Source organism: Xyrauchen texanus, chromosome 18 (genome assembly GCF_025860055.1).
Source record: "Xyrauchen texanus isolate HMW12.3.18 chromosome 18, RBS_HiC_50CHRs, whole genome shotgun sequence".
Classification (NCBI taxonomy): domain Eukaryota; kingdom Metazoa; phylum Chordata; class Actinopteri; order Cypriniformes; family Catostomidae; genus Xyrauchen; species Xyrauchen texanus.
This window is the reverse complement of record NC_068293.1, coordinates 21,876,461-21,891,157: the sequence shown is the minus strand read 5'-3', so window position 1 is coordinate 21,891,157 and position 14,697 is coordinate 21,876,461. Positions and strand designations below refer to the sequence as shown.

General features: G+C 38.0%; 2 protein-coding genes across 10 annotated transcripts in view; one reads left to right on the top strand and one right to left on the bottom strand.

Annotated features, from left to right (window-relative positions):
• LOC127658735 (leucine-rich repeat flightless-interacting protein 2-like) overlaps positions 1 to 7,292 on the bottom strand; it is a 46,038-nt gene extending 38,746 nt beyond the window's left edge. For 3 of the 9 annotated variants that reach the window (XM_052148204.1, XM_052148199.1, XM_052148206.1), the window contains exon 1: positions 6,997 to 7,290. In XM_052148204.1, coding sequence (XP_052004164.1) covers positions 6,997 to 7,086 — 90 coding nt within the window. In that variant the 5' untranslated portion in view covers positions 7,087 to 7,290. Of the gene's footprint in view, positions 1 to 6,996 lie in introns of all 9 variants that reach the window. The other 6 variants (XM_052148195.1, XM_052148201.1, XM_052148197.1 and 3 more) reach the window with 3 other exon arrangements.
• Positions 7,293 to 7,368: 76 nt separating this feature from the next.
• On the top strand, positions 7,369 to 10,516 carry LOC127658739 (NAD(P)H dehydrogenase [quinone] 1-like). Its single transcript, XM_052148212.1, has 7 exons — positions 7,369 to 7,453; positions 8,901 to 9,058; positions 9,191 to 9,358; positions 9,441 to 9,571; positions 9,656 to 9,769; positions 9,939 to 10,040; positions 10,152 to 10,516. Exons 2-7 carry the CDS (start codon positions 9,055 to 9,057, stop codon positions 10,449 to 10,451), a joined length of 819 nt encoding a protein of 272 aa, XP_052004172.1. The 5' UTR covers positions 7,369 to 7,453; positions 8,901 to 9,054; the 3' UTR covers positions 10,452 to 10,516.
• The last annotated feature ends 4,181 nt before the right edge of the window (positions 10,517 to 14,697 follow it).

The following is a 14,697-nucleotide window of genomic DNA, read 5'->3' as shown; positions in this document are numbered from 1 at the left end:
AGATACTGAAAAAGCAACTCAGCATTACTCCTTCACATGGGATGCCTCTCAACAGCAGAGAATAAACAGCAAAGCAATTGTGATAATCTTCAGGGGTCATCAGTGACGTCTGCAGTGGAAGAAACCCATTTCTGAATCTTCGTCCTTATATGGAGAGGTTCCATTCTCAGTGAAAGATGACAGCATACAGATATTATTTGAGAATTTGCTATGCAGGCTTCTACTACATTAAGTGTTTGCTTTAACCTGCAATCCTCTACAATCAAGCCCTTGAATACAAGCAATATTCCTTTGTGTGGAAATCTGTCCAGTGCAATTTTAGCTTTGTAAGCCTAGTAAGACAGTTAAATGTCATGGTATGTTACATCAATCATTATATATGTGTATTACAGAATGATAATAAAGAGTAAAAAGTAAAAGACGAGAAAGCGCTAAAAACCAGCAAACAGTTTCTTTTAATTATTCGCATACATTAAGTTTAGAGCAGAATTCGGAGTTATTTTAATGCAGAACCTTAACTGAGCTTTTAGTGTACATGCTACTCATCTCTGTGTCCCTATTGTGCATGTTCATGCATTTGCTTTTTTAAATTTTCTATTCGTATGCTTATTTACCTTTAAATCTGCACTTTACCGGTGAAAAAACAGCCAATATAGTGGCCTTTAGCATCGCCCTGCTTCAAACGGATCACCCAAAAATCTTCAAATTAAGATAATCATTAAATAATAATTAAAAACAGTGAGAAGGGAGATGTAAGGTACCCAATACCTTGCTCTCCTTTTTCAACAAATTTGAAAAAACGGCTCACACCCATTTTTACACTTATTTGTGCTAGTTTGCAAAGGAACAATATATTACAAACAGCTGCAAATAATAAAGACAGTGGGTAGGAAGATATGGGTGAAATCTTATTTTATTTTCTAATTATATTTATAATATATTGTAATATTGCTGTTGTTGTAGCATCTGGGAATAGTCTGACCATGTCGCAGGAGTGTTCACACAATAAGACCGTTCTTCGTGTGATCTAAGACTTCTCGTTGCAGATCAATTGCCGACTCAAAACATCAAAGAAGACGAGCTTGAGTCGTTTAGTGTCCACTAGACATTACAGTCAGTCAGCTCCCCTCCCGCATGCAAAAATCTGACCCCAGATTAATAATGTAAACCCTCCAGACTACAGGGTCTGGCACCGACTCGTGGCATCCTAATCTGCTTTTAAATATCTCAGGTGGTAATTGTATGGCACTGTAACAGTGTCAGTAGAACACCATTGAAGCAAAACTTCAAACATGCTAGTTTAGGGGCCTGGATAGCTCAGCAAGTAAAGATGCTGACTACCACACCTGGAGTACAGGTTCAAATCCTGGGCATGCTAAATGTGACTCCAGTCAGGCTTCCTAAGCAACCAATTGGTACGTTGGGTTAACCTCCTTGTGGTCGCTATAATGTGGTTCTCGCTCTTGGTGGGGCATGTGGTGAGTTGTGCGTGGATGCCACAGAGTATTGCGTGAAGCCTCTGCACGCGCTAGGTCTCTGCGGTAAAGCGCTCAACAAGCCACGTAATAAGATGAGAGGATTGACTCAGACGAGGCAACTGAGATTTGTCCTCTGCAACCCGGATTCACTACACCACCACGAGGACCTAGAGTGCATTGGGAATTGGGCATGCCAAATTGGGGAGAAAAGGGGTAAAGGAGAATACAAAAATTTAAAATATATATTTTTTAAAAATGCTAGTTTTCAAAAACATGCTAGTTTTCAATGCTACAATTTCCAAAAACTTGGGACAGTTTGGAAAATGCCAATTAAAACAAAAGGAGTGCTTTTTAAATTATATTTACCATGTGCTATATTGAAAGCACTACAACAACATCTTATTTGATACTTTACTATACACACTGTACACTTTCAAATCAGATGACAAGTTGGGACAGTCGAGTGTTTACCTCTGTGTAACATCGCCATTTCTTCTAATAACACTTTTCAAGCATTTAGGCACTCAAGAGTCAAAATACAAGTTTGTTGATTTTAGCCATCTGATTTTTTTCACAATTCATCCATTATGCAGGTCTTCAGCGGTTTCAATTGTATGAGGCCTTCGTTGCCATATTTTGCGCTTCATAATGTATCACACATTCTCAAATGGAGACAGGTCAGGACTGCGGGCAGGCCAATCTAGCGCCTACACTTTCTGCTTACACAGCCATACACTTGTAATCCAGGCTGATTATGTTGCTCCAAAGTGTACATACATGTCTGCATTAATGGTGCCCACACAGATGTGCAAGTTACCCACACAATGGGCACTGACACACACACCCCCGTACCAGGACAGACACTGGATTTTAGACATGAATCTGATAACATCTTGGATAGTCCTTTTCCTCTTTGGCCTGGAGAACACAACGGCTGTTGTATCCAACAACCATTTAAAACATTGACTCGTCAGACCACAAAACAGTTCGACTGTTGTACTTTCCATCTCAGATAAGACAGAGTACAGAGAAGTCGGTGGCACTTCTGGAGAGTGTAGATGTATGGCTGCTGCTTTGCATAGGAAAGCCTTGACTTGCATCTGTGGATGCAGCGGTGAATGGTGTTGATTGACAAAGGTTTACCAAACTATTCCTGTGCCCATGTCACAATATCCATTAAATCAGTCCTGAACTGTCTTAAATGTGCCGCATTATGAAGTGTGAAATATGTCAACAAAGGCCTCGTACAATTGCACAGCTGAAGACCTTCATAATGGAAGACCTTCATAATGGATGAATTGGGGAGAACTTGCTAAACTTAAAGCACACAAATGCTTGATAAATGTTATTTAAAGAAATGTTGATGTTACCCAGTTGTAAACACTACACTGACCCAACTTTTTTGGAGCATGTTGCAATCATCTGATTTGTAATTTGTGTATATTTTCAAAAAACTATTAAATTCTCAAGGTAAAACATCAAATAATGTGTTCTTGTAGTGCATTCGATATAGCACAGAGTGAAAATGAAATTGATAAATTAATATAATTTATATAAAAATAATTTAATATAAATTATAAAATGAATATATGAATATATACATCCACTCCTTTTTGGTTTTATTAGCATTTTCCATACAGTCCCAACTTTTGGAATTGGGGTTTTACATCTGCTCTTTATTTTAAATAATAAGGAGGAGAACACTAGCTGAGCTAGGCCTACAGCTACTCTGTTAAGGGCTTGAACGTGCTACTTCCTGGTAATAATACAACATAATCACAAAAAAGTTGACATGTTGCTACCACATTTTCTAGCACCCTATCATCAACCACATTCTGCTGAGTTACTGACAAGTGCAATATCTCATCAGACATTTCGCATCAGTTCAGCGGTGTTTACCTTCTCCTGTGGCGTGACTGACTGCACATTGCGTCATCAGTGTCACAGACCTGGGTTCACGTGCCACGTTGAAAAAAGGAAGTGATCGCACAGTTGATCAATGAGGAGCATGGTTTGGGAGGTTCCATTTTTTTAAGATTGCATTTTTTTTCTACTGACGGTAAGGTTTAGGGTTGTTGCTTAGTTTAGGGGATAAGCATTCCTCTCTACTGAAATGCATCATTTAAAATGGAAATAAAATCCAGCTTGCATTACAACTCTCTTTTGGCACCCCTCTGTGGACATTACACCTGGAAACAGGAGCTCTTCCTTCTTTGAACTTCCATAAGCTAAGACAGAGTAGCTGAAGAACTTTCAAACTACTATTGTTGGATTCACAATATGATTAGACTGAATATGTATTCTCACACAAAAGGTTGAGAACAATTACCACTGAATTTGTTTTAGATACTCTTAAAAGTTGTGTAATATACTCATAAAAGGCTAAACACCCTAGGCACACTAATGTTTTATTACAAAAGGAACTGCATTTTAGGGGCCTTCCAAATATCAAATCAGCTTTTACAATAAAATCAGTCATGAAATTCAGAAATAAACTGTTTGGAGGAGAATATATAGATTCATAGCTCAACAAAATCACTAGAGGTCTTTAACAGGGCTACTAAAAGAATATTGTTCAATCAGTGTATTATTTATAATGGGAAATCCACCACTAATGATCAACAGGTATGTTGTCTGACATGCAGCTACATTCAGGAGTTCCAGAAGGCATCTGGAGTTGGCCTGGCTTAGAAAACATCTAAAAGCCTCATTTAGTTGAATGAGGAATGTACATGTGTATAAAACTTTCAGTACATGCCATAACTTTGTGGAATGTAGTTATTATGCAAACACATAAAACCAGAATATTTAGGAAACAGAAACAAGCAAAACATGTGTCTTATTCGATTCCACAATTTTTCTGCATGCCACTAAAAGGCCAAACAAAACCCTGAATCAAGTGTTGAGTAGCCATTGTTGAAATTGCTTTCACAGGAAATCCTTTACTAACACATGTTCTACTGAGGCCCCAACATCTCACATTTTAAGGTGCACTAAGTTCTTGTTCATTTTGTCTTAAACTTTCACTGACACCTAGCAGCCTGGATGCAGCATCATTCAAACACAATAGTTTTCAGTTACTGATGCCAATGTAAAAATTCATAATTCACAGTCAGCCATGATTACTTTAATCAATGAGTGAAACTGTCAAATAACAGGATGGTTACTGTGATTAAGCGAGTAGTATTTGGCTGGTCATATGAATCAAACATGGCAGCCCCCATGTGCAGACCCTCTCCATGTAGAATAAAACAGCTGTGCTGTCATAGCTGTGCGTTTACTAAAAAATATTTACACCTTAGAAAATCTGTCAAGCATTCAAGAAACCTTTGGTATGACATGGAGTAATGGTGGACACACTACCAGTTTAGCAATATTACACACCACAAGGAAAGCAGAGCTTGTAAAGCAGGTCAAGTCATGTGTTCCCAGTTCCAGATGCCCATTTCCTCCTGTTCATTACTAATCTCTCTAAATTTTATGATTGCTCTTGAAACTGGATGTTTTAACAGCTGGTCTTTAAGTGACTTCTATTTTAAAGCTTTTGTTACAGAATCGGCTAGAACATGAGGGCCAAAATACCAGTCTGTCAGTAGCCAGCAAGTGTGGAATGGCACCCTGTCAGTAACAGATGAAGGTACCAGGTGAGCAAAGGAGGGTAAAATTAACACTGCAAGGACAACTTAAACGGGTACTAGAAAGAAGACAAAATAGCTTTGAGAAAAATGGCCCCAAAAACCTAGCTAACTTGAAGAACTTTTAGCTAAATCTGCCTTGAAAATGTGTCAGTTCACAAGTACTTGGTGCTACAAAAGGGTTAAAACCACAGTACCCTTTTCATCCTCAAACTGAAACGAAACCTTCTCCTCGAGTCACGCTCGTACGGGTCCTTAAGTGACCTCGCTCTGCAACATGGATGTTGCAGGTTCAAACAAAGTACAAATGGGAGTACAAGCTATTTTTTTTTTGCACCAAAATGTTGACCAATTTCATTTTCAAGAGGAATAAAGGGCAGAAATAGAACGCATTTATGCTGAAAGTATGCAAATGTAAAACATCATGATCAGATATTCAATGACACACTAGGTCTGTTTCACCAAACTCTTTCTACATGTGCTCACAAACAGTGTTGGGTGTAATGCATTACTAAATAATTAATTACTGTAATTAAATTACTTTTTTAATTGATAAGGGATAACTTAATTTTTCAGTAATTTAATTAGTTAATTCTGATGTAATTTTGTTAAATACTATATAGACTATAGAACAATTCTATATAAAACAATAATGAATTTAAAATCTAAATATAACATCTAATGTTAAAATATGTTTTCTAATTTAAATTCTTTGGCCATTTCGAGAGAGAGAGACTCACGTGGCCGCGTTGGATGTGTGTCTGTGTCCTTATGTTTTAAGTTAATTTATGCATTAAAAGTTTGTTGATTGATCAGCCGGTTCCCGCCTCCTCCTTCACCTACCTTTTTACTGTTACAGTAATTCATTACTTTTTTTTTTTTAGAGTAACTTACCCAACACTGCTCACTAACAATAATTCAACTGAATGTGCCACAGAAAACAAACTTGAGCACACTGTACAAATGCACAAGTTAGACTTCTAATTTCAAGTTGCAATCAGTCCAATTGTACCAAGATGATTGAGCATATGACTGCAACACGTTAATGTGCTACACATTTTGCACAGGATTATATAACTGCGTGTGTCTTGCAGATCCAGTTTCTGAGTGTATCAGCTATCAAAAGCAGCATCAGTTAAAAGAATCATGTCTGAAGACTTGCTATAGGTTTGTATATGCTTCTATGCTGACTGTTTCACATCAAATGAGAGGGCAGTTCATGCTGACAGTAGCACGAGAAGACCTATCTTCTGCCAACCACAGAACATGTGTCAGAGACACACTGTCAATTAATAGAACAATTTAGCTGTCTTTGAAAATGAGTGCAATTCACACACAGCTCGAGTTTGTTATTTTTCACCACGGGTGTGTAATGGAGTTTAAAACATCATAGGTTCAAGATCAAAGATCAGTCTGGGCCAAACTAATTTCCCAGACACATCAGTCTGGCTTATGTTGCACACTGGTAGCAAGCACATTCTTAAAGGTAAACTATAGTAATATCACTAATAACGGTACTGAAAGACACTACTTTTGACCTACAGAGCTCAGACATTTGAAGTTAGGTGTAGACATCACAACTAAAACACACAGGAAGCAGACATGACAACTAGGGGAGGACATTATCTACCACTTGCCAATAAGAACACATACTAATATTCTACAGAATTTAGAGCCACATAAAGTCAAACAGATGCACGGGTTGTTGTAATGTTAATTAGTTACTCGTGAGACCGGTCTAGTGATTTTAGGTATAATAAATAAACCGGCTTAGAAGCAGAACCATGTGATATTCATGTTTTCCTAAGGAGTTCTACAAGTTCCTCTAATTATCTATCCCACCAAGGACACTGAAGTGGTTTAAGGCATAAGAGATTATTTACCTCTCTTGCGATGATGTTGAGGGCATCTTCCTCGGCAGTCAACCCAACTTTGCTGGTAGTTCTTTTACGCCCTGGCCCTTGTGACCCCATTAGAATCCCCTTTAATTCTTCCTTCTGTAAGAAACGCACGCTCTTTTGCTCGAGAGCGGATCCCAATCAATAAACGTGCCTCCAACAAAGGCATATAAGAAGAAAAGGCGTCTCCAAATCTCCACAGCTTCTAGGCTACGTTGTGTCGTTGGCGACGCTGTTCATTGTGTTACATCCGTCTTTTGCGCTCTTCCTCCTGTTGTACTTGTTTGACTGAAGAGTCACCACTGGCGCTGAGAGCGCAAATGCCTTTTCATGACACACGTGTTGCCCCGAGGTGCTGTCAAAATGGCTGTAAACGTTCTGAACTTAGTTTGATAAGAGTTAGACCGTTTTTCCAACTGTGTGATTGTCAGTTTACAGAGCGGTAAAACTTTTTTCTTGCTTAGTTCCATCATTCTGTACTCGAGCGCCTGTTTTTTTCCGAGTTGGGGGGAGTTTCAGGGCTCTCTCTCACCCCATCTTTGCTATTTTTAATCATGGGAGTCTGGAGCTAAAAAAACGAAACCTCTTGCACTTCTTCAAGTCATGCAAGTGTACCTATGCTCCCTTCTTTTCAATAATAAACACAATGTTACATCTGAAGATAAGAAACATTGTTGTAGCCACAGTTATGTGTCATTCCGCATAATCGGTTCATTTTCATTGTGACAGTTCATTATTATTATTATTATTATTATTTCATTTTATATGGAATTGTACAATATTTTAATAAGGGGGCGTTATAATGGTAACAGGGTTGATGCCTAACTTTGGGAACACAACTTTAATCTTAAAAGATATATATGATATCTACTAAAATATAAAAAGTTATTGACAGAGAATTCATACTAAATACCAGAATTTATTTCCATGTATTTTTTCTTCACAATTACAATGTTGTTGCACACACAGGGTTTGGGGACAGGCCAGAACGCATCCTCACATAAAGACAGACAATGAAAAAACGTGTTGCTGATGTGTTAAGAAAATGGCCTAAAATAACATGTCATAAAAGTTGGCATCAGCTATTCATTGTTAAAGTCATTGTTTACAGTGTTATGCGGAATGACCCTTAGGGTAGACAGAGTAAAGTTGTAACACTTTTTGCTGTTTTGCTATAATGCACTAATACTGACTAGAAAACGTTTTTTTTTACCACATGAGATACCTTTATCTGTCTACCAACTAAATAGATTAAAAAAAAAAAAAAAAACTACATTACTGTGTTCTAGAATTAGTTTATGAAAACTGAGTACTGTAACACTCATTTGTAATAAGTCAGGCCTACAGTTTAAAATTTTAAGTGAAATGTACAGACACATTTTATAATCTGCTGCTGTTTTCAAATATTTGTAATGTATAAATATATCTATCTATCTATCTATCTATCTATCTATCTATCTATCTATCTATCTATCTATCTATCTATCTATCTATCTATCTATCTATCTATCTATCTATCTGTACCACTCTAAAATTATATTTGATAAAAGATATTACATCTGTCTCCCGCCAATCAAATGGTCTGTTTGCCTCAACTGTTTTATTTTTATTTTTATTTGTGTCATAAAGACTTAATTTATTTCTTCTATAGCCTCCCTGTATTGCATGAAAATATTGATTATACATTAAGTGCATCTGCTTCAGTTGCTGTTGTATTGTGACATCTAGTGGTAAAGAAATAGAACTTACCGGTCATAGTGGGGTGCGTTAAAAACGATTCATAAATGGAAGTGACAATTCGTTCAGTCAAGAATTATTATTTATTTAGCTTTATAATTTATAAACGTGTTACATTTATAAGTTTTCCCGTCAATTTTTCTTCTTCTCAGATAACAGATCAGCTGCTAGATATTAAAGTCTTGGGCAGGCTCGTCCAGACTCTAATCAGTAAAATGACTCAGGTGCGCCCAGGTAAAGGTGGTTAAAAGGAAGCTCAGTGCTCACGTGTTCAGCAGTTGCTGTGAGACCTGTGAGTGAGGCAATATGGGTAAGTGGGTTTTATTTTTGTGTCATTTTAAAATGCGTGTATCTTTTTTTTCTTTCACTTTGTTGTACATACTTTTCACTGTTGTATTGGTGTGTATAAATGTTAAGTATGTTCTGGTTATGTACTCCTTAGCTGCGAATACCGTGCTTATTGTGTACGCGCACCAGAGCGCGGGATCTTTCAATGCAGCTGCCAAAGATGCTACTGTGGCCGTGCTAAAGAAACAGGGCTGCAATGTGTTGGTTTCTGACTTGTACGAAATGAAGTTCAAGGCCACAGCAACCAAGGATGATATTAATGGTGCGTGTGCGCGCTATATATATTTACAAAATTAGTTTGCATTCTAACATTGCTCTAAGCATTACTTTCAAAATGTCCCCAGGATCTGTAAAGAATCCAGAGCACTTCTGTTATGGAGAGGAGACCATGTTGGCCTGGCAGGAGGGGCGAATAGCTTCTGATATTGTTGAGGAGCATAAGAAACTCCAAGAAGCTGACCTTATTATTTTTCAGGTGGCATTTATCTTACTAGTGCAGTCTTTCTGTTCTTTGGTGCTGTAATTCTTTAAACCGTTTGCTGTCTGCTGCTAATTGCAGTTTCCAATGTACTGGTTCTCCGTTCCTGCAATCATGAAAGGCTGGATGGATCGGGTTCTTACACTGGGTTTTGCCTACACCCCAGAAAAGCGCTACAGTCAGGGCACCTTCAGGGTGAGTCCTATATTGGCACAATGCTAAACCTTTTATTAGAATCCTCACAGATGGTGCTTTGTTCTGCATCTCCGCTTTTCAATTCAAACTGCATAATTCTAGATTACTAATGAGAAATTTGTGAAGAGGACATTGCTGTTGGTATAATTTGATATTTTATTCACGTCAGGATAAAAAAGCCATGTTGTCCTTCTCCACTGGTTCTCATGAGTCAGTGTTTAGCCCTAATGGGATCAATGGAGACATAAATGTTACATTGTGGCCAATTCAGGCAAGTGATGTTATTCCCTGTTCTCAATGTAACCAGACTGAGTTGTGCTTTTTTTTTTTTTTTTGTTACTGCACACATTGTTCATGTTGTAATGGAGTGTGTGTTCTGTAGAATGGTGTCCTCTACTACTGTGGCTTCCAGGTCCTAGCACCGCAGATCTTCTGGGCACCCATGCACCTCTCTCCTGAGGGCCGTGAAAACCTGTTGGAAAGCTGGCGTTCTCGTCTTCAGGGTCTGCTGAGTGAGGAGACTCTTGCTTTTCCACCTGCAGAAAGCTTTGACGAGGGGAAAGGCTTTCAACTGAAGCCTGAAGTCAAGGAAAAGCAGGCTGACTCTCCCTTTGGTCTCACTGTGGGTCACCACCTGGAGAAACCTCTGCCACCCCACAACCAGATGAAAGCTGGAGTGTGATGCAGTACCACATGAGGGCAGCACTGCACCATGTCATTAAATTCGAGGCTGAATCTGATTTTACACAGGAATAAACTTCACTTTCATGTTTTGAAGTGTGTTTGTTGTTTTTAAAGTCCTTCATGTAGGATTGATGTTTGCTCCTTGCCTTTTAAATTGATTTGGTGCAATATTGGACTTATTTGGAGACTAAGACATTGGAATTGAAGTCCCCTCAACCGGGTGAACTGATCGGCTTTACTAGCTTGTCTTAATTGGTGTGTACAGTTGTGAAGGTGGCTTTTGCGACTGGTATCTTACAAGCAGCTGTAACTGAAGAGGATGTGAGAACTTGAGTTAAACAAAATTGGTGTAGAAATGTTGCACCAGGCATGGTGACACCTGAAATCAGGTGGAAGCATTAACTACATTCATATATGGAGTAGTTGCTTTTATACAACTACTTTTACAACTATATTTTTTTTTTGATTAACCGGCTCCAAATGAGGCTTTTTGTTCAGCCACTTCTAAGGTATTGTTAGTTTCCATTTGAGGAAAAAGTGGTAACACGCTATGGTGCTAATATTTGGGGGTCATTATTTGGATCCTTTTCAGAAGGGCGTTTGTCCGAGCGGTGTATGGTTTTACCATTTCCTCAGTTTTTAATGGGTATTGTTGTCTGTGGAATGCCAGTGAAGTGTGTGTGTGTGTGTGTGTGTGTGTGTGTGTGTGTGTGTGTGCGCGCTATTCAGAATATCTGAGAGGTTTGGTGTCTAAGGTAGATGGCTCATGGTCCATATCAAACCAATGTCCAAAAAGAAGACCAACTTGCAGGTCAGAAAATTAGACATTTGCTAGGATTTGAATAGTGTACCAATTTTTGTAGAATGTTCTTTGCAGTTGGTGTACAACAGGGTACACTGCAAGAAATATTGTATTCTGTAATGCAATTTACTTGACCTTTTAATTTCCAGTATGACAAGTGAGCTATGTAAAATCAGACCTAATTAAAACCAAATAAGACATTTTTACCCTAAATTTGATTTTAAGGTATGAAATCTGTCTAAAAGAGTTCAATAACATTCAACATGAGGTGATACCATTTAAAATGTTTCTGGGTGATTGTGTACTTTTCACCCAGTATTAGAAAGCAGTACAGTATATTCGTAATGAGCAACTTTACGCTAGTATTCCAATCCAACTACAGACAAACAACTCAGATCTGCATAGTGACTGTGGTGATGAGAACGTGCTTCTATCCACAACTGTTAAATGGTCTTGTTCTAGAGAAGAGACTCCATTGTTTTAACCAGTACCATTGCATTAAAACGATTTAGTTTGATGCGGTATTAAATTCACAATTTTATGTATCATGTAAGTCCCTGTTCTCAGTTAAACTTGAGTATTAAGAGCAATAGAAGAAATGGATAATATGGTTTATATGCACCCTAAAAATACCCAGATAAAAGAATGGTGTGCACAGAGAACGCCTATTGATCCAGTTTCAAGTACTTTGTCCAGATTGTCACAAATACAGCTGTCTACACCACACGTTGGAATGCATAAAGCTTTGATGACTCTGTTGGCATATGGCTAAAACAAATCATCTGGAGACCCTGTTCACAAGATGGTTGGTTTTAACCATTTGTCAAATTATTGTATTGGAAACCACATCAATTGAAAAGAAATCAGGCAAATAAATTTAGTTGGGAAGAGGCTTCCAACTAAGCAATTGTCATTCACTTAAAAACAACCAGACTTCTAATGCTCTACTTCAATTTTAATGTGTGTTTTCATTGCATGAATAAATGCAATTGCTATTCCTCAAAATCTATTCAGCTGCATTTGCAGATTAGTAAAGGACAGAATAAACCAGTAGACGTACTGGCTGCTAATACCGGTCACCTGTAAGATGGTTCTGTGTGGTATGCAGGGGAAGCATTTGAGGTTTAGGTGGCGGACTTCATGCACAGTCTCCTGGGTGTAGTGCAGTTTTTGCAATCACCACACCTTTCCTGGCACCGCCATTCAATAACAGACACTCTTGACATTAACATGCAAACCACAAGCAAGTCTAACTGTTTAATAATCCTGACGTTTTCAGAAAGAACTGTGTAATAATCAAGGTCTTTATCACATTTAAAGCCTTTATTCAGAAAATTACTGCATTCAGAGCCTAAGAGGACTATTATATTTGTGACCTCAACACCCATGACCCCCCAACACCAAAATGGATGAGCACACAAATGCACCAAGATCTAAACAAAAAAAAGCGTCTGTTCCTCACTTGTAAACAGCGCTGCTCTGCCAGCTGTGACGCATGTGCATCAGTTTTTGCGTATTTCAAATGCCAATGCGATTACGTCACACGCGTAACACTGCTCACCGGAAGCATGATTTCAAGTTTAAAAAAGTAGTTAAATATGTATCTTTTTCACACCAAAAGTGATCATATTGCTTTAGAAGACATTCATTTAACAGCTGGTGTCATATGAATTTTATGCTGACTGTCTGTGATTTTTGGAGCTTCAAAAGAGATATTCTGCCATTCATTTGAGGACCTACTGAGATATTTTCCTATTTTTCTTTAAAATAGTTCTGAAGAAAGAAAGTCATACAAACCTGGGATATCATGAGGGTGATTAAATAATGAGAGAATTTTCATTTTTGGGTGAACTATAACTTTAAGCTCTCTGTACTTCTACAGTCTTTAAAGGTTTCACCTTTAGTATAGCTGTTTCATTACAAAGTGGAAAGTCACATCTTTTTTGCTTATACAAGAAGGCGGTGGGCTTTCATATCAAACACTCTGACAGTACACAAATATTTAATTACAGTGAAAGGCATATTGAGTCATGGACAAACCAAAACAAGTCAGTTCCTTTCTTATAAACATCTAAGGATTGAGTTCTTCCGTCAATGGTGTAGCCTGAAATTCATAAATACACATCTCCAATAAACTGTTTTGTTCAGTTATCTCAACCAACACATGAGACCCTGATGTCAGATGGAATGGGTAGGTACATCCACCACATTGCTTTTAGCATTGTATGGTACTGAAAATGCACACTGAAACTAGAACCTCCTGGAACACAATGGGGTGGCCTGAAGACTGTCATCCTTGCACGATGGCACTCACCACATGTGCATATTTGACAGTTGTGCTGCTTTCTCGAGGCGAAAGTTGTTTTTTGATGTACATCACTTCTGCATGCTCATATTTAGTTTATGGAACAGCTACTGTGGTGTAAAGCATATCATTATTTTTCTGGGATTAAGTTATAACCTCCATTTCTGCACTAATAAAAAAAAACATTAAAGAAAATGACTTAATACTTAAGAAATAGTTCTCCCAAATTAAAATTCTGTCATTATTTACTCACCTTCATGTTGTTCCATACCCACATATACATTTCTTTCTTTTGCAGAACACAAAAGAATATACTTTAAAGAATGCTGTGAACTCTGATTTACAATAACAGTTGATAGTGATTCACTTTAAAGCTTAAGTATCAAAAAAGTAGTCAGTGCGATTGGGGAGTCTTTTCCAAGTCTTCGGAAGGCATTAAATCACTTAAAATGACTGTTACGCTTAAATCATTTAACCTCAGTGCCTATGTTTCCATCCAAGTTGTGAATTCTATTTATGTTCAAAAATCATCTCAAAAACAGTGTGTGGATAAAGCAGCAGTTTCCATCCCTTGTGTTCAAAAGAACATAAATGTGATGGGAGCGACAGTGCGTTACAAAGTTCTGGGAGCGCTATGCGGGTGCTTCTCATTTCTGAAATATTGCATCCTCGTTTCCTTTCCTTGTTCCTTTTCCTTGTTTCCTTGAAAGGAGGGAAGGAAAGGAGGATGGAGGAATCGAAGCAAGATGCATCTGTAAAATGGAAAGTCCTGTTCACTCAAGTGTGACTTCAGAGCAAGTTTTTGCACAGTTGCAGCACCTAGGCAGGCTTGCTGTTATGATATTGAAAGATTTTTTTTATTAATACATTCATAATAAATCCAAATAATTCAAGATGCACCGTTGAAGTATGTGACATTTATAGTTTATTTAAACTGCAAAGGTGAAACATGAATTAAAACTGCTGTACCAGATGTGAAAGGGGAGGAGAATGTATGCATTCGTCAAGTGACCAAAAAGTCTTCCGCATAGGATGCACTTTTTACATTGACATTTATGCATTTGGCAGATGCTCTTATCCAAAGCGACTTACAGTGCCCTTATTACAGGGACAATCCACCCCCGGAGCAAAGTGCAT

Excerpts from the sequence above, each read along its gene's own strand:
- LOC127658739 (XM_052148212.1), top strand. Across the intron at positions 9,359-9,440 it reads AACCAAGGATGATATTAATG|GATCTGTAAAGAATCCAGAG; the intron begins GTGCGTGTGCGC and ends AAATGTCCCCAG. Across the intron at positions 9,770-9,938 it reads ACAGTCAGGGCACCTTCAGG|GATAAAAAAGCCATGTTGTC; the intron begins GTGAGTCCTATA and ends TATTCACGTCAG.